The sequence below is a fragment of the Erythrolamprus reginae genome, chromosome 4, assembly GCF_031021105.1.
Source record: "Erythrolamprus reginae isolate rEryReg1 chromosome 4, rEryReg1.hap1, whole genome shotgun sequence".
NCBI lineage: Eukaryota > Metazoa > Chordata > Lepidosauria > Squamata > Dipsadidae > Erythrolamprus > Erythrolamprus reginae.
The window spans coordinates 28,079,379-28,098,566 of record NC_091953.1 but is presented as its reverse complement, the minus strand read 5'-3'; the positions used below and the strand labels follow the sequence as shown (position 1 = coordinate 28,098,566).

The window sequence follows — 19,188 nt, the reverse complement described above, 5'->3', positions numbered from 1 at the left end:
TTGAATGGCTACTAACAAACTGTTGAAAGTTGAGGACTACCTACATTATTATTTATTAAATCATGATTAGATAATCATGATTTAAATATGAAGAGAAATATGTTTCCTGCTAAGATAATGTAAGGATGTTTAAAGAAGAAAGGCATCCGAGCATTTCATTTGAAGGCTGCTATACCAAGTTAAGGATCTGGGATCGGTGATTTCAGAATTTATGAGTAAAAAATATTCCTTGAATAGATGCATTATTTTTATAACATTTTTGTCAAGACAGTTTACATAGACCAGCTGCATTTTGTCTGCAGCTCCCTGGCTTTCAAAGTTCTGTTGTATGTAATAACTTTATTCTGACATTTATTTCCATGTCACCATTGTTTTGAAGCCCATTGCAGCAAGGCTTCTGATTCATTATTAAAAACACAGTCTAAAAATAGCACACATATATATATATATATATATATATATATATATATATATATATATATATATATATATATATGTGTGTTTTTTATGTCGGATCTAAAAAACTAAAAAAACATTTGACATATATATATATGTGTGTGTGTGTGTAGATTACATGGGGCAAAACCCGAACTCAGAACAATCTACATACATATACCCGTGAAAATGTACAAAAACATATATATATATATATATATATATATATATATATATATATATATATATATATACACGCTATTTAAACTTACCCATAAAAAGTATATATATATGTATGTATAAAAACCTCACATTCAGATTTAGGTTGTTATTTCTATAAGTCATCCTGTCATCCATGTAGAGCTGAGTACCAACAGTAATAGCTACAATATTTAGTTTTTACTGAAACTGGTATCTGGTGGTTAAGATACCAATCTAAAAAGCAGGAGACTGTGATTTTAAGTCCCGTTTTAGCCATGAAAGCAAGCTGGGTGAGCATAATCTGATCACTATGTCTCAGCCCAACTCACCTCATAGGGTTCTTGTAATGGGGAAAATAGGAAGAAGAAAATGTGTTGGATATGATCGATGCCTTGAGTTATTTATAAAAATAATAAAAACAGGATACCAATAAAATAAAGTAGATATGCTAAAATTCTATTACCTTAAATCTAGATCTCAAAATAAAATGTAATTGGTTAGAGTAGCTGATTCTCCAAGTAAGGTCTTGGTTGTTCAGAGTGAAGAAGCTACTTGGATGAGCAGGAAAAGAACCAACTGAAAAGGAAGTCTAGTTGGCATGACTCAATTTCCAAATGTGATTTGCAGTGCATTTATCCTCTAATTTATGATAAAACCAGGAAATGTTTATGGTCCTCCTGGCTAAACCACCTTTTTTTGTTTCTTTGTTTCGTTTTTCATTTTATAAAACATTAAACTCTATTGACTTTGGCATAGAAAAAATATTATCATGAGAAATAAAGGTAAAATGATTGTTAATGAAGCTACAGTTATAAATGCTTTTAATGTGTTAAGTTGGGATTTCTATAAGCTACATTGCTCTCATATAGCATTTATTCATACACATAGTCAAATATATAGCTATATACTAAAAAGATATAAGAAAAAATATAGATCTCAATAAACTTTCTGATTTATGTCATCCAGTTTATTGTTAGTATTCTTGACCTTTCAGCACTAACTGCTTTGTAATTTAATGTCATTCCCTTTAGCGGTATTTTTAATTAAGAACAGACTATTAGTTCTGTTATTTCACTCTGCATAACTACTTCACTCCATTTAATATAAATTAGGAAAGAGCAGGATAATAGGAGAATGCAAGGAAAAAGTCATCAGGTTGAACTGATTTTTACATTTAGATTTATCTGATGACTTAATTAACACTGTGCACTTTATGTGGGCGTAAGCTATATAGAACAGAGGTTGAATTTATCAACCTCTGATAAATTCAAGCAGATTTGTATGGCATTGAATCTTTAGACATCTTTCTGTGCCATTGCAGTCTTGCATAACAGATGAACAAAATATGCCTCTAGAGATACGATGGTCTGGAGGTTGTGGGGGATAGGAGGGGTGGTGTGGGGAGAAGCGTTTATTTTTCTGGGCTTTCTGATTGTAACTACCCCCTCACCACATGCCTAAAGGTAATCTGTCATGTGGGAGCTTGGCCTCTGATGTCCCATAACTATCACTGTTTTTTTAAAAATGGCAGTAAAAGGGAAGGTTGATTCACTGATGCATATTTCTATGGTGCTTATTTTCCCAACACAAAACCTTAAGTACTAATATGCTCAGCCATATATTGTAATGCCTCAGGAGGTGATATTAAGAAAAAAAACCTTAATGATGGCTTGTTGTAGCCTAAATACAGTACAGTATATCTATCAAAGAAAAGGTTAAAGAGCAGAAGGTGGCGGAAAATAATTCCACTGATTTTCTTTGCATTTAACTATTGTTTTGTCTCTGGCTATGTCTTAAGGAGACTCACTCATGAAATATTCTCAAAATTCCAAAGGTGCCCACTGGGAATCACTGCTAGGCGCATATGTATTATAGTATAACTCATTCTGCCATACTTCTGATGAGACAAATCACCATATGCAACCATATCATCTTCCAGAGAACAAGAGTGAACAAAAGAGTGAACAAGAGTGAACAGAGAACAAAAGAATGCAGAGAAGAGCGACAAAGATGATTAGGGGACTAAAACATATGAAGAACGGTTGCAGGAAATGGGTATGTGTGGTTTAATGAAAAGAAGGATTAGGGAAGACATGATAGCAGTGTTCCAATAGCTCAGGGGTTGCTGCAAAGAAGAAGGAGTGAAACTATTCTCGAAAGCATCTGAGGGTAGCACAAGAAGCAATGGGTGGAAACTAAACGAGAGAAGTAACTTGGAACTAAGGAGAAATTTCCTGACAGAACAATTAATCGGTGGAACAGCTTGCCTCCAGAGGTTGTGAATGCTCCAACACTGGAAGTTTTAAAGAAGATGTTGGATAACCATCTGACTCAAGGAGTGTAGGGTTTCTCCAAGGTTCCTTCCAACTCTGTTGTTGTTGTTATTATTACTATTATTAGAGCAGAGAATAACGGAGAAGATCTGGTGATAAACTTAAACTCAAGGACATAAAAGGGCTAGATATAACCTTCACTCCGCTTTGGTTTTAAGTAAATCCACATCGTACCAGTGTTACTTCAAACCAACCAATGTACAATATATGACGAGCAGAATCCGAGACCAAGCTACAAGAAATAAATTGGAATCACTCTATAATATGTAAATAGATATATTGCTCTTGGGTCAAGTGGACTATATAAGAAACACCCCCGATTTGGTGGTGGGGAATGTGTGTGTGTCTGGGTGGTGGGCACATTTCACTATACACTGTTATATGTTGTGTGTAATATAAAATTGTTAAAAATTAATTTAAAAAATTAAAAAACAAAAAACAAACCAACCAATCTGCCAACTAGCAGGTTTATCTCTCCATCCTAAATATGTGATGTATCTAGTGACAGATCAGCAGGTTGCAACAGTCACAACTACTGTAAGATGCAAGCTGGGAAAAGCTTTGCGTATATGTTTGAGGTGCTTGTATGTTAATGACTATTTCTGAAGATGTGGATAAAGAAGTTTAAAAGGAAATCTTGACTAATAGAGGGAATTTTTACTGCCATCTGTCAAAACAATACTACAAGTAAACCTCTGGACAAAGATTGTGCCAGAATGAATACCTTTCCTCCTTTGTTCCTTCAAATTCTCCTATCGTCGCTCTCCAGTACCAAAGCATGCTGTTTGTGTTGGTTTTTCACTGTGATATGTGGCTACAAGTGCCTGCACAGCCTTCTCTTTCCTCTGCAAGGCACGCTGTGTACTTTCACATTCTTGGCTTTGACTGATTGGCCCTTTCCGATCATGTGAGGGAGTTGGAATCCTGAATTGTAGCTTTTTGGCACTCCTCTTTTTCTCTCTTTTTAAATTGCTTGCTCTTTTCAGCTCCTTGGGCTCCCTTCTTCTTTCCTCTCGGTACTTCAATAAGATTGAGGAATTCTCACCCAGGAAAACTGCAGCAGCATTTGGGGTTTTTTTTGTTTTTCTTTTGTTTTTCTTTTGTTTTAAACGGGGCAGAGATGTTTAGGCAGATGGCTACTTCATCAAACTCAGGCTGCCTCTGTGTGAATGCTATGTCAACAGAAGGTCAAGAGATGTACTTGCTATTTGATCAAACTGCAAGACGTTCTCCATACAGGAAAACTAGGATCCTAGCACGCCAACAGCTTCTGACTAAAATTCAACAGGGTGAGTCACTTGCCTTGAGTTTTTAACTGAAACAAATGTTTGGGTAATTCTTCCTTTTCTAACTCATCTGGTCATATTGTGCTACTTATCTAGTTATTTTGGCTCTTGGAAGGAGTCAGAATGAATCATTTCAATCTCAACCTAAAATATACACGTGCATGTTCTATGTATGAATAAGTGCATTGTATTTCTGCAGTATTATCCTTCTACCTAAATCTGCACAGCCCCCCCCCCCCAAATCAGCTGTCTGTTTTTATAATTGCTGTTAGTGACCTTTGTGCAGCAAATATTTGCAATGGCAGAACCATAAATGAAGTATTGTCTCCCATACAGACATGAAGGAACAGCTGAGATTTGTTTTAGAAATCCATTTATTGATTACTATTCCCCTGTGTACTTATTTCAATAATTTAGAAAAGAGAAGAATAGATGGACCCATGTCTCCAGAGGACTGGCAAGGCATGTTCTAAAGCAGTGTTTCCCAACTTTGGCAACTTGAAGATATTTGGACTTCAACTCCCAGAATTCCCCAGCCAGCGAATGCTGGCTGGGGAATTCTGGGAGTTGAAGTCCAGATATCTTCAAGTTGCCAAGGTTGGGAAACACTGTTCTAAGGCATATAACATTTTGTGGAAATCCCAAGGCCCCTCAAGCACCCTCATTGGGCATGTCAATTTCTTCTTCCAATCTGTGTAATTGTGATGCTAACAGAATTGGCCATTTGCAAAATTGCATATAATCAAAGTGAACTTTGGAACCTTGGCACAAAAAGCTGATGATGTGTGCGCGCACCCACACAATCTGAACGAAGGTTTCAGAAGTTAAGTGAAATATTCAAAGAGAGGATATCAAGTGCCCCATATTCCCACTTATATGCAAGAAACAGGAAACCAAGGCATCTGTAACACTGCCTGAAATAAATCAACTAAATACTAGTAGGACATATTCAATCATGAAAAGCAGCAAGAGTAACAAAGTTCTGTGTGATTTCTTATTTTCTTAGTTGGGCGCATGATGTATGTTTACTCAGTATTAAATCTTATTGAATTTAATAGGGAGTTGCACTGAGAGCTGTGACCTTTGGAACGCAGATCTAAATTGTTATTACTGTTCAGTTGAAGTTGTATATGGGGTGAAGGGAAATCCTATTATATTTATTAAGGAACCATGCATATTTCAGCAATAAGCTGCTGATGGAGATTATTCCCCTGGCAATGGAGCAAACCGTTGTTTTCAGTATAGTTTCAGGAACTGGAGATATTTGGAGGATGCTGCTCCTTGCTGTGGCTCTGCTTTCAGGAAGGATATTATGTCATACATAATTGTGACCGAAAACAATTTTTCCTTTTGGGCTTATGTGAATATTCCAAGCTGTATGAACCTAGCCTGCATTTACAAGTGATGTTTCCAGGGAAAAAAGAAGAAAGACTTCAAAACCTTCACAATCATATCTGTAATGTAATGCAACCATATGATGATAGGTATTTTTATATTAATATTATTATTTGCCTCCAATTGTATTTTTCCCATTAAAACTTTAAAGAAAGCTTAATTCCTCAAGAATACATAAACTTTTAAAGTAAGGATATAAGTTCTATCATTTCAGAAACTTTCATTGTGATTTTGACTTGCTTAGATTTTCTTGGGAGGTCTTCTCAATAATATGTGGCTGATGAAAACAAGACTATTCAGTTACTTCTCAAATGAGTCTTTTCTGTCTGCTCTGAAATAATCATGAAGACGTGTTTCATTTCTAATATTTTTAATTGCAAACATTGCTCTTCTGGGTTAGGTTATTATGTTCTAAAGCAATACACATGGAGAGGACCAAATTGAGATGGCTATCATACTAATACATTAATATTGTTTGTTATATATGAAAAATATGTATTTTCTAATATTTATTTTGTACAAAATGAATTTCACTGGCATTTTTGTTTAGTATATTTTTTCCTGAATACTGCACTGTATGGCATTTTGGACTAGAAATATAGAATATTAAGACTTAATATATTCTTTAACTAAGTTTCCTAAATATCTGAATAAATAATACACTGCGCAAAACAATGACATATTTATAAATTATTTTCTTATGTTGTATTGTTTTTCTCTACCTTGAAAGCATTATAATGAATTTGATGAATCTTGAGGTTTTGTAGGTTTCACTTGAAACCAATACTGGAAACATTTTTCCAAACAAGTGTAAATAAGGCTTGGACTCTGATATAAGTGATACATTTTGATCCAGCTGCATATACAGTAGTAACTTGGATAATGTCGAAGAAACCATCACTCAGCAGACATAATTTTGAATTCATCTGTCTGGATGTTACCAGTATGGCAGTTCTTGCATATAGAATGGCTTATTGTCCAGGCCAGAAAATTTCTTTTCTGGCAGGACAAAGATTATGTTTGTGGGGATATGATAGTATAGAGGAAAATCTATTCTTCCACTTGAGCCAAATAACTCACTATTATGTAGAGTCAGGTGTTAAAAGCTGAAATAGGTTTTTGAGACTATAATGTTATAACTAGCCGACAGATAAAATGATGTTGGATTAGAAAGTGCCAAAATGACTTTGATGCGTAGAAAAATTAATCAAACAATATGGTGTTTTGTCAATCTGAATGTGTAAATGAAGGTTTTAGTAGAAGAAAACACTGTATATTTATTCAATTTCTTATGTAGCTCAGAGTTGAATGGAAAGTCTTGTTGCTCTCTGAGCTTGGCTGTTTTCTTGGAGAATGTTTCATTACCTAACTGGATAACATTATCAGTATTGGTGAATTTGCACCCTGTTTACTTATATACAGTAGTTTGCCCTCCCAATGTTGGTGGCAATGTAGTTTTCTCCTTAGTAGGTCCTTGATTAGAATATTGTTTTCTGCTTGAATGTTTGTCTGTTGTTAGTCCATGCTTAGATAGCTGTCAGCTGCTGGAAATGACATATTCTGGTCTTTTTATTTCTTTTTTACCTTTTCATTGTCTCTTTTGAATGGTATGTAATTGTGGTTTATTTCTGTCTATTGGTGACTGATTTATCTGAATACCAAGCGTCCAAGAATCCACTATCACTATGATGGCGAACCTTTTTCGGTTCATGTGCCAAAAGGTTGTGTGTGCCTGCGCTAGCACATACGCACGTGTCCACACCCATTCCTTCTCACACACATGTGCACACCCCGCTCTGCCCCTGCGCAAATTCCTCCCCTCCAGTCCATGCGCACAGGCCTCACTGAAGCTTGGGATGGTGAAAAAAAACAGCCAAACCGGCAAACCGGAATTTTGGAAAAATGGACTTCCAGTTTGTCCGTTGTGCTGTTTTTAGCACTCCAGAGGCTTTAGAGAAGCTTCCTGAAGCTCTGGAGTACGAAAAACAGCACGTCGAGAAGTCCATTTTTCTGAACTTCCGATTTCCCATTGGGCTGTTTTTTGCACTCCTAGGCTTCCGGAAGGCGAAAGGGCCTTCCCCAAAGCCCAAAATCAGTTGGCTAGCACGTGCATACGCACTGGAGCTGACAGAGGACAATGCCTTGCGTGCCCTCCAATATGGCTCCATGTGCCACAGGTGGCACACATGCCATAGATAGGTTCACCATCACAGCACTATCATTTAGCTGGATCTAAAATTCTACAGTTTCCCTGTTGAAACTATTGTTGAATCTGTCCATGGGTGCAGAGAGATTAAGAAGTTTTTATCATGTTTTCTGACTCCTCCTGATGTACTTCTCTAATCTTCTTTGTCTTAACAGTGGCTCATACAGTTTTACTGTACATTGTATGTTATTGATGATTCCTGATTAATCTTCTTGGGTTACTCCAACTTTTGGGATAATTAAGAGGTTTGGGGGAGATTATGTGCAACAGTGATGCTATGTGGTTGTAATGGTCTCTTAGTTGTTCCTGAGATAGTTTGATATATGATAGTGCTAATCTTCATAGCTTGAATTGGTTGTACTGTAGTATATTGAATGATCAGGAACTTTTTGATAAAGTACTGTAATTATCGATTTTGTTGGAAGATATTGGAGTACTTCCTTTTTCTGGTGTTCTGATTGCTGCAGTGTGTTTGTATTCATTTAAATTATGTTTTTACTCAACTTATTATGAGAGATTGGGTTGTTACCTTGATAATGAAGTATTTGCTTAGTGTGAATTGTTTTTCTTTAGATTTGTCTTTCTAATTTGCTGTTGTTTTATCTGTCAACAAGAATATCCAGAAAATGGAGTGTGCTGCTGTTTTCTTCTTTCTGCATGAATATAATTCCTTTGAAGATGTTGTTAATTGTTTCATGTGTCGTCTCTAGTTGTTCCCTTTTTATTACAATAAATGTGTCATCTTCTTACTGAATCCATAGTTTTGGTTGTATGTGTGGAAGTGCTATGTGTGTGTATTTGTGTGGAAGATATTTATTAATGTTATATCCCTGTAAGTAATTCAACTGTTTTGCCTACTTTCACCTACAGGTGAAACTCGAAAAATTAGAACATCGTACAAAAGTTCATTTATTTCAGTAATGCAACTTAAAAGGTGAAATGTAATATATGGGAGAGACTCATTACATGCGAGACAAGATAGTTCAAGCCGTGATTTATCATAACTCTGATCATTATGGGGTACTGCGCATAAAAACCCCAAATCCACAACCTCAGAAAATTAGGAATATTACATGCGATCAATAAAACAAGGATTGTACATAGAACAGTATCGGACCTCCAAATCGTATAAGCATGCATATGTACTCAGAACTTGGTTTGGGCCCCTTCTGCAGCAATTACTGCTTCAATGCAGCATGGCATCAGCCTGTGACACTGCTGAGGTATTATAGAAGACCAGGATGCTTCAATAGCAGCCTTCAGCTCTTCTGCATTGTTTGGTCTCATGTCTCTTATCTTTCTCTTGGCAATGCCTCTATGGGTTCAGGTCAGGTGAGTTTGCTGATCAAGCACAGTAATTCTACAGTCATTGAGCCAACTCCTGCTGGAAAATTGAAGTCAGCATCCCCATAAAGCTTGGTTGCGGAAGGAAGCATGAAGTGCTCCAGAATCTCCTGGTAAGATGACTGCGTTGACCCTGGACTTAATGAAGCACAGTGGACCAACAGCAGCAGATGACATGGATGGCTCCCTAAATCAATACAGACTTCACACCGGATTTCAAGCATCTTGCTGTGTGTGTCTCTCCATTCGTCCTCCATATTCTGGGTCCTTTGTTTCCAAATGAGATGCAAAAATCAAGTTCTGAGTATGTGTGCATGATTATACTTTTCAGAGGTCCAATATTGTTCTATGTACAATCCATTCTTCTATTGTTACATATTGTTCTATGTACAATCCTTGTTTTATTGATTGCATGTAATATTCTAATTTTCTGAGATGGTGGATTCATGAGCTGTACCCCATAATCATCATAATTATGACAAATCAGTTTGAACTATCTTGCCTTGCATGTAATGAGTCTCTCTCATATATTTCATTTCACCTTTTAAGTTGCATTACTGAAATAAACAAACTTTTGCACAATATACTTATTTTTTGAGTTTTACCTACTTATTTATTAGATTTGTATGCCGCCCCTCTCCGGAGACTCAGAGCGGCTCACAACAATAAAACAGTACGAATCCAATAGTTAAAAAAACAATTTAAAACCCTTAATATAAAAATAACAATCATACAGACCATACAGACCATACGTAAAGCAAAAATAGCCCAGGTGAATCAGTTCCCCCATGCCTGACGGCAGAGGTGGGTTTGCGAAAGGCAAGGAGTTTGCGAAAGGCAAGGAGTTTGCGAAAGGCAAGGGGGAAGTCCTAATCTCCGGGGGGAGTTGGTTCCAGTGGGTTGGGGCCGCCACAGAGAAGGCTTTTCCCCTCGGTCCCGCCAGACGACATCGTTTCGTCGACGGGACCCGGAGAAGGCCAACTCTGTGGGACCTAACCGGTCGCTGGGATTCGTGCGGCAGAAGGCGCCCCAGAGATATCCTGGTCCGATGCCATGAAGAGCTTTATGGTCATAACCAACACTTTGAATTGTGACTGGAAACTGATCAGCAACCAATGCAGACTGCGGAGTGTTGGTATGACATGGACATACCTGGGGAAGCCCATGATTGCTCTCGCAGCTGCATTTTGCACGATCTGGAGTTTCCGAACACTCTTCAAAGGTAGCCCCATGTAGATATAAGAAATTCTGCTGTATAAGAAATTCTGCTGATCCATCTATTATCAAGGACTCCACAGCCAAGCCAACTATATGTGGTGGTACAGAAAGTTTTTGTTTTACAGTTGTAAGAATTAGAAATAGGAGAATGGACATTATGAAACATTTTATTAAAATGTATGCACCAAGGTATTATTTCCTAATGGAGGCTTCATATTTTTTAGGTCGCTAGAAAATATGCTTTTTGTGGAAATCCACCTAAGTGGGAAGGGAAAAGTGAATGGAAGCTGCTGTGTTGTGCCTCTTAATAAGATCTCTCATAACAGATCAATGGCAGAATCAGAAAGTAGAATGAAGAGAAAGGCCACAGGGCTCCAGAAATCAACAGAGTGTGTTGGTCTTTGCCAAACTTTCTCTTAAAAACATACAAAAATGATATTACTTTTTTGTAGTCTAGACCTTTGTAATTAATAAATATATAATGTTTTATTCTAAAGTTTCAAGGCTGGAGATTTAACAAGTTCATGGCACCAGACCAGAATATCTCCGGGACCGCCTTCTACCACACGAATCCCAGTGACCAGTTAGGTCCCACAGAGTTGGCCTTCTCCGGGTCCCATCAACTAAACAATGTTGTTTGGCGGGACCCAGGGGAAGAGCCTTCTCTGTGGTGGCCCCGACCCTTTGGAACCAATTCCCCCCAGATATCAGAGTTACCCCCACCCTCCTAGCCTTTCGTAAGCTCCTTAAAACCCACCTCTGTCGTCAGGCATGGGGGAATTGACACTTCCTTCCCCCTTCGGCTTATAAAATTTATGCATGGTATGCTAGTATGTATGATTGGTTTCTAAATTGGGGTTTTAAATTAACTTAAATATTAGATTTGTTTACATTGTATTATTATTGCTGTGAGCCGCCCCGAGTCTGTGGAGAGGGGCGGCATACAAATCTGATAAATAAATAAATAAATAAAATAAGTGAATCAACTAGCCTTCAGAATATCAGAAGAGCCATCTGACTACAAAGTCACGTAACCAAGGCTGATATTTAAACAAGTTATAAGGATGAAACTGTTCCTGCCCATATCAATTGCCTTTTTAAAATTTCTGATGTCAGTATTCATAGAAGCTGTTGTAAATTGCGTCTGGCATATATAACTGAAAAATTGAAGAAGAAAAAGAAACAAAGAAGTTAGTGATATACAGTATAACTCCGAAATTATATATATATATGTCACATGTTTTTTTGCTGAATTTGAAAATTAAGGGAGACTAGGATAGATCTATTTCGGCCTTATTTTGGCCTCATCAGCTAGCTGGGACTTGAACCTGCAACCTTTGCCTTGTAAGGCAGAGAATTATCCTCTAGGCTACAGTATCCAATCACTTCAGCTCTGCACCAGGGAAGGGTTACATATTTTTGTGTCGAATCACCCTGGTGTATTGAAGGAACATCACAGCTCCTTATTTGCCTCTCGGCCCAACTTAGGACCATTTCCAAGACAGTTAATTTTATTGATAGCTGACAATTCTATCTCTGTGTCACATGTTTTTTTGCTGAATTTGAAAATTAAGGGAGACTAGGATAGATCTATTTCGGCCTTATTTTGGCCTCATCAGCTAGCCATACCCACTGGGACTTGAACCTGCAACCTTTGCCTTGTAAGGCAGAGAATTATCCTCTAGGTTACAGTAGCCACTTCAGCTCTGCACCAGGGAAGGGTTACATATTTTTGTGTCGAATCACATATATAATATATATATATATGTAGATTGTTCTGAGTTCGGGTTTTGCCCTGTGTAATGTTTTGCATGTCTATGCGACGTTTCGGCGAAATCACATTCACCATCATCAGGCTGAAGTTCCAATCTTTGTGTTGTTGTAAATGGAATGTTAGCAACTGTCATTTCTTCCTAGTATATAGTGTGGGGGTGGAGATTTGTTTTGAATGTAGCAAATAGATCAAAAAATCAAATAATCAAAAAAGAGACACCCCCCAAAAAACAAGATCAAGAACAGGACAATGGCACCACCATCCTTCCTTACATCAAAGGCACCACGGATAAAATTAGTAAAATTCTGCACAAACATAACATCAAAACTTCATTTTGCACTAACCAAAAAATATCTAATATCCTAAGGAGCCCCAAAGATAAAATCCAATTGGAATACCAAGGAATCTATGAAATCCCTTGCAAAACATGTGCAGCCACATACATTGGACAAACTAACCGAAGAGTGAGCCAACGCATAGCAGAACATGTGAATGCAGTCAAAAAAGAAGAAAAGACCTCCTCCCTTGTCCAGCACATTAAAAAAACAGGGCACGAAATTGACTTTGAAAAAACTAAATTACTCCACAAAACAGAGAATTTATATAGAAGAATTTCTCTAGAAGCTATAGAAATTGAGAGGAGACCCCTTTGCATAAATAAAAGAGATGACACCTCCCGCCTGCCAGAGATTTGGAAACCAGCCTTAAACAAAAAAAACACTTCATAATAATCAGCATGTCAATCCTTCTAATAATTATGATTTTAGAATTTTATATTTGGAAATCAGCCTTAAACAAAACACTTCATAAAAATCTCCATGTCATTCCTTCTAATAACTATGATTACACCAACCAATCAGATCACTGAAACATAATCACCCAATCTATTTGCTACATTCAAAACAAATCTCCACCCCCACACTATATACTAGGAAGAAATGACAGTTGCTAACATTCCATTTACAACAACACAAAGATTGGAACTTCAGCCTGATGATGGTGAATGTGATTTCGCCGAATCGTCGCATAGACATGCAAAACATTACACAGGGCAAAACCCGAACTCAGAACAATGTACATACATATACCCGTGAAAATTTATGAAAACACACACATATATATATATATATATATATATATATATATATATATATATATATATTAAGTAACTTATGCATGTCAGCATATGAACTTGTCATGAGTTGACTGCAAAGGCTTGCTTTATTTATTAAATTTCAAAAGAAAATAACAATTTCTGCAACAAAAGTGTGCCCTTTCTCAAATACTTTCCCAAGAACTCTCTCAAATATCAGTAAAAAACCCCAAACCCTAAATTTTATTCGTCTTCTGATGCTCTTTATTTAAATGAATTTTAAGGCTGAAATTTCAGCTCATATGAATTGCTAATTTCTGATGGTGGGAATATAGAAGCTGTTGTAAGGAATGGAGTATGTGTATATGTGAGAAATTAAAGAAGAAAAAAAGGACAAAGATATCACTTAAGTGATTTCTGTGAAATAATATACATACAGTAGCTTTCTGATGATACACATCGCCAAGAGGTTCAGTCCAAGGTCAAATAATGGCATAGTTGAATAAAGGATGTAATATTAAGACTCCATTGGAGAATAAAGAAGCTTTCTTTGTATGAACTTTAAGTTGCAGCCCTGATTTTGTGCAATTCTCTTGTCTTCTGCCCATCCTTCAAATCCCATTTCACAGTGTTCAGGAATGTTTTGAATTCTTAGAAAGAAATTTGAAAGAGGCACAGCATGCTGCAGTAAAAAAGAACGGCTGTAAAAGTTCTCTCTGTGAACTTCCTAAAATTCCTTCTAGGACACAGGGTAGCATTAAGAGTTCTCTGAGTTTACAGTTTCAGTAATACATAATGTCAACACATAAACACTAAAACCCATTCTTACTTCGAACTGCAAGTTGGATGGCATATAAATTAAACAAATATTTAATATTTATAATAAAAATTAAACATTGGCTCTTTCAGTTTTCTATTTTAATATAAAACATGCTTTTATAGCATGGTTTTATAAAGTTCACGGGAGTTTTCATTAAAAAAAGACTTTTAAATGGCAAGAAAGCAACTGTCCATTTACCAAACTCAAAACCCTTTTCATAGCTTACCAAGAAAGTTACAAACCTTATATAACTATGTGCTATTCCTAAATGCCAAAGATTAAGGAGACAGTTCAGTTTTGAAGCTCTTCTGGAATGTCACCAGAAAGAAACACCACATTTGGAGGACAGCATTTGAAATGTTAGTTCAGCTGTATTTCATACAAGATTTGTAAAAATGCGTATTTTGTCATGAAGCTCTTAATATAAAAAGGACATGAAAAGTTTGATGTATTAGCTCAACAAAGCACCGATGCGTGTTTTTTTAATTCAAGGGTTCTCACATTATGCAATTATACCTCTCCCAAATTAAGCCATTAGTTTTGTAATCCTGACATTGCAAAGGTATAAAAAAGATGTACAGGAGATAGCTTAATTTCGGTTTTGCATTTAATTGATCAAAGAGAAGCACATTGCAAGCTATACAAACTTCTGATTTATTTATTTATTCATGTTATTTACTGTAGCTTGTTACTAAACAGATTTTATGGCATCTTACAATCCATTCAAAAGATTATATAGTAACAATTTAAAACATACAAAAATAAAAAGTGACATTGACAACAAAACACATGACGCAGGAGTGTAATTTGAACTTTTTCCCTACAGGATCTATGGGCACAGCTTGGTGAGCATGGCAAGGGAAGGATACTGCAAAATCCCCATTCCCTCCCCACTCCTGGGGGAAGGATATTGCAAAATCTCCATTCTCACCCCACTCTGGGGCCAACCAGAGGTGGTATTTGCCAGTTCTCCAAACTACTCAAAATTTCCACTACTGGTTCTCCAGAACCTGTCAGAACCTGCTGAATTTCACCCCTGAGTGAATGACCACTGGAGCATGAGCATTTCTTATATTGTTACTAATAAGCTCTGATACTAAGGAATTCTACTCCTCCCTCCCCGCCTGAAAAGAAATCTGATCCAAAGGCAAAATACAAGCACGGTTACTCTATCTCATTCTTTCACAGCAGCAAGCAGTTTTACTACAAACAGTTGAGCTAAGCCACACACAGACTACTACTTGTCTCTTCCTTCCTCACACAACAAATATTATTTGACTATCCAAACACCCTTCTCTCTGTGGAATCTACCCAGGCGTTAATCCACAACTAGTTAGCCAACTGCAGAAGTTGCTGCATGAACACAAGTATATTCTGGAACTCAAGGCTGCTGTTGATTCTGTTCCTAAGGGCCACAAGGATTTCCAGGTGGTGATTAATGCTAATAGGAAACCTTGTGGAGAGCACCCAAGCTGTTTCAATGCCCCCACGACTACAGAAGTGGCTGTATTCATTGTCAGCCAGGATTCTGAGAAGAGAGATATTGTTCTCAATAGCAGAGACAACAGGTTGTTATAAATCAGTGAGACTCACCGTGCTTATGACACTCTCCAGTACCCCCTGATGTTGGTATCCGGATGTAATTCAAAGTGTGGGTAATGACCTACAAATCCCTACATGGCATTGGGCCAGATTACTTGGGGACTACCTTCTGCCGGATGAGTCCCAGCGACCAGTTAGGTCCCACAGATTTGGCCTTCTCCAGGTCCCATCAACTAGACAATGCTGCTTGCCGGGGCCTAGGGGAAGAGCCTTCTCTGTAGAGGCCCCGGCTCTCTGGAATCAGCTCCCCCCAGAGATTTGCACTGCCCCCACACTCTTCGCTTTCCGTAACAGTCTTAAGATTCATTTATGCCACCAGGCCTGGGGCTATTAGATCTTATTTATTTATTTATTTTTAATTAATTAATTAATTACTTAATTAATTAATTAGATTTGTATGCCGCCCCTCTAAGGATCTTAGCCCCTTGGCCAACGAATATTATGTGTGATTGTTGCTTGAATGGATATGATTGGTTTTTTAACAAAATTGGGAATTTTAGATTAGCTTATTTAGTTTAATTAATTGGATTTAACTATTGTATATTAATGTTTCTTTTATATGTTGTAAGCCACCACGAGTCCTCGGATAGGGGCGGCATATAAATCCAATAAATAAATAAATAAACAAATAAATAACCTACTTAAATCAGTGAAAGGACATTAGCCCTCATTAAAAAGTTCCATTAACTTTTTATATCTGGAATCAACCTTCCTTTTTGTAGAAGTTGAAAAATATTTATCTAGTGTGAAATGCCACTTTTATTTTTAAATTTCCCCTGACTGGAGTGCTGCCATTTCTCCATGTGGTTCTCCTGCCTTCATTCTTGTTCATGGTTTTCATATCCTGAACAAGATGTAAAAATGCGTGATGTGGAGTATTTATTGACATTGCCTGTGGAAGAGCTATGGGGACTCAGTAATGATTACTCATGTGTTCTTGAAAGTAAATAAGGTGGAGGCTTTCAAGAATTCATATTAGATGAGTCAGAAAATTATTATGCTTTTTGGAGTTTATAGAAATAGACTTGACTGTGTCATTCTGTACTTTGCCTCTGAGCCATGAATAGTTCCATTGACACTGCACCCACGCTGCTGAACAATTCTACTTATTATGAACCAGAATTAGCATTCTTTTTCTTTAGTTTTTACTTTTTTCAGACACAAAATAATTCCAAGATTCTTTGTTCCGGGGGCAAATCTATCACAGACCCCAGAAAATACGCATCCCTCCTTTTCAGTTAACACTTAGAATATGACACAATCCCTCTTGTGAAATAAATTCTAGTACACAAAAATGTATGCATAAGATAACTTGATCACATTTAGACATTTTGGATTAACCTGCAGTGAGTCAAGAAAACGGTAAATGTTTTCACACAGATTTTATAATAATACTCTATTGTAGCTTCCTTCTGCTAATGAAAAGGACTCTAGGAATAAGCATTATTACAATTTGGAAGGAACGTGAAACTCAAATGAAATGCGAGTTCTAGGTTTTTGGCTAGTTAGCAGAAATTATTAAGTTCAGAAGTTTCTACCAAGAAATAGGATGACATCTAAAATGTAGTGGGTAGTTTAAACCAAAGACTGCCTATTTACTCCTTTCTCTTCACTAATTAAACTATATTAAGAAAATACAATTCTATATATTAAGAAAATATAATTCTATGAAGATATTGGATATATGTAAGAGGACCAAAGGGCATAAAAATAAGTGATAAGTTCTGTAGAACTCTTTGTGATACAAAATGTTACAGAAATGTTAGATTTTTAGAGCTAAGGAGCAATTTTTTTCTTTGTCCTGGAATGTTAGATACAATATGGATTAATTACATACCTCTTACTGGCAGCAATTCAACAGTTTGATCTTACCAGCCCAAGGTTGACTCATCCTTCCAAGGTCAGTAAAATGAGGACCCAGATTGTTAGGAGCAATATGCTGACTCTGTAAACTGCTTAGGGAGAGCACTTTGAAGCCATATGTAAGTCTAAGTGCTATTGATATTGCTACTAACCAATATATTTAATGAGTATCCTGTTTCTCAGGACTAACTCTGAACACAAACACCCCCCCATGACTGAAAAATCTATTGGTTTTTTTACTTCTGTTCTGCTGGCGTGTCTCAACAGCCTATAATTTCAGGGTAATTAGTCCAGGAAGACACCCACCATACGATAAAAGGAAAACCCAAAAGTTTTTATAAACAGGAAAACAGAAACAGCTCCCTTTTTAAATGTCAAAGGAATTTTCTGATACACACAAGGCACAGATTAAATGCAGTCCAATTGCTCACCCAATAACTGGGAAATTGAGTCCAATTCTAAAGTCCAGAGAGTCCACGCACAGAATCCTGAACAGCAAAAACCACGATCTTGACGAAACAATGAATCAGATAAACTGCCATGAGGCTAAAACACCAGGCTGCACTTTTAACTGTAGCACTAATTACAGCAGCCCCACCCAACCACAGGTGGCCTCATTTTCTCTTGTAATAATCCTTCAGTTGTTGTCTCCTATGCATCACTCTACGCATGCGTGGATGTGTCATTAATTCTTCTTCAGAATCCAGAGATGATACCGATGACTGATCACCTCCTGGGCTGTCTGCCAAACTCCCCTCTTTCTTGTCACTCACACGTCCTTGGTCAGAGGAGACTTCGTCGGCAGATTCTATTGGGAGCAAAACAGGCCTGCGGCATGTGGATGTATCCCCCACCTCCACCTCCACATTCCTTGGGGCAGGAGCTGGGGCAGAGCTAACCCCAATAACTTCCTTACTTTTTTATCCATCCCCTATTGAGGAACATAAAACCTAACACCTTTTTCTAATGCTAGCAGTGATTATCCTAGTCTTCAGAGGAAAAAGTCTTTTAAAGTTCTATGTTGATATGCCAGGAAATAAGCATATAACCTTTTTCCATTAAAAAAGAACTGCCACTGAGGATCAGATTTTCCCTGAAACAATCTTGGGTCTTCCTGGCCTGGCTTCAATAGTAGCAAATTCCAGAGCATCAATCAGATGGAGAAAGAACTAAGCCCCCTTTGCTCTTTACATTCAGTTCATGGAATATACAGTGTTGCATCTGTTTAAGAAAGAAAGACGTATTCATAAGATTTCTCAAAGAAATTTCCTGTGACATTTTAAGGCACTTTGTAACCGTTTTTAGATATTTCTGCTTTCAGTCAACTTGCCTGCTATGCAGGTTGGGGTTTTTAGCTGAATTGGGTATTATGAACTCAGCTCATAGGCGACTAATGGCAGAGTTATTTCCTGAAAGTCTTTGGTTTAATTTTTTTTGGTTTTTTTTAATTTAGATTGCTAAAAATTTCACATACTGTATTTGCCTGGGGTAAGAGCGAAACTATTCTTGACACTGACATATAAAGTTGGAGTGGTTATAAAATGAAAACTATAGCCTGCAGTATTTTGGGATGAGATTATACTTCTTCTCTAACCATAACAAAGCAAATTCTCTTTTA

General features: G+C 37.1%; 1 protein-coding gene across 4 annotated transcripts in view; it reads left to right on the top strand.

Moving 5' to 3' along the window:
- STARD13 (StAR related lipid transfer domain containing 13) overlaps positions 1-19,188 on the top strand; it is a 142,738-nt gene that overhangs the window by 26,101 nt on the left and 97,449 nt on the right. Inside the window, exon 1 of one of the 4 annotated variants that reach the window (XM_070749894.1) lies at positions 3,955-4,258. The exons of 2 other annotated variants lie outside the window; for them this stretch is intronic. In XM_070749894.1, the coding sequence (XP_070605995.1) occupies positions 4,090-4,258 (169 nt within the window). In that variant the 5' untranslated portion in view covers positions 3,955-4,089. Of the gene's footprint in view, positions 1-3,954; positions 4,259-5,698; positions 5,740-19,188 lie in introns of those variants that run through there. One more of the 4 variants, XM_070749897.1, reaches the window with a different exon arrangement.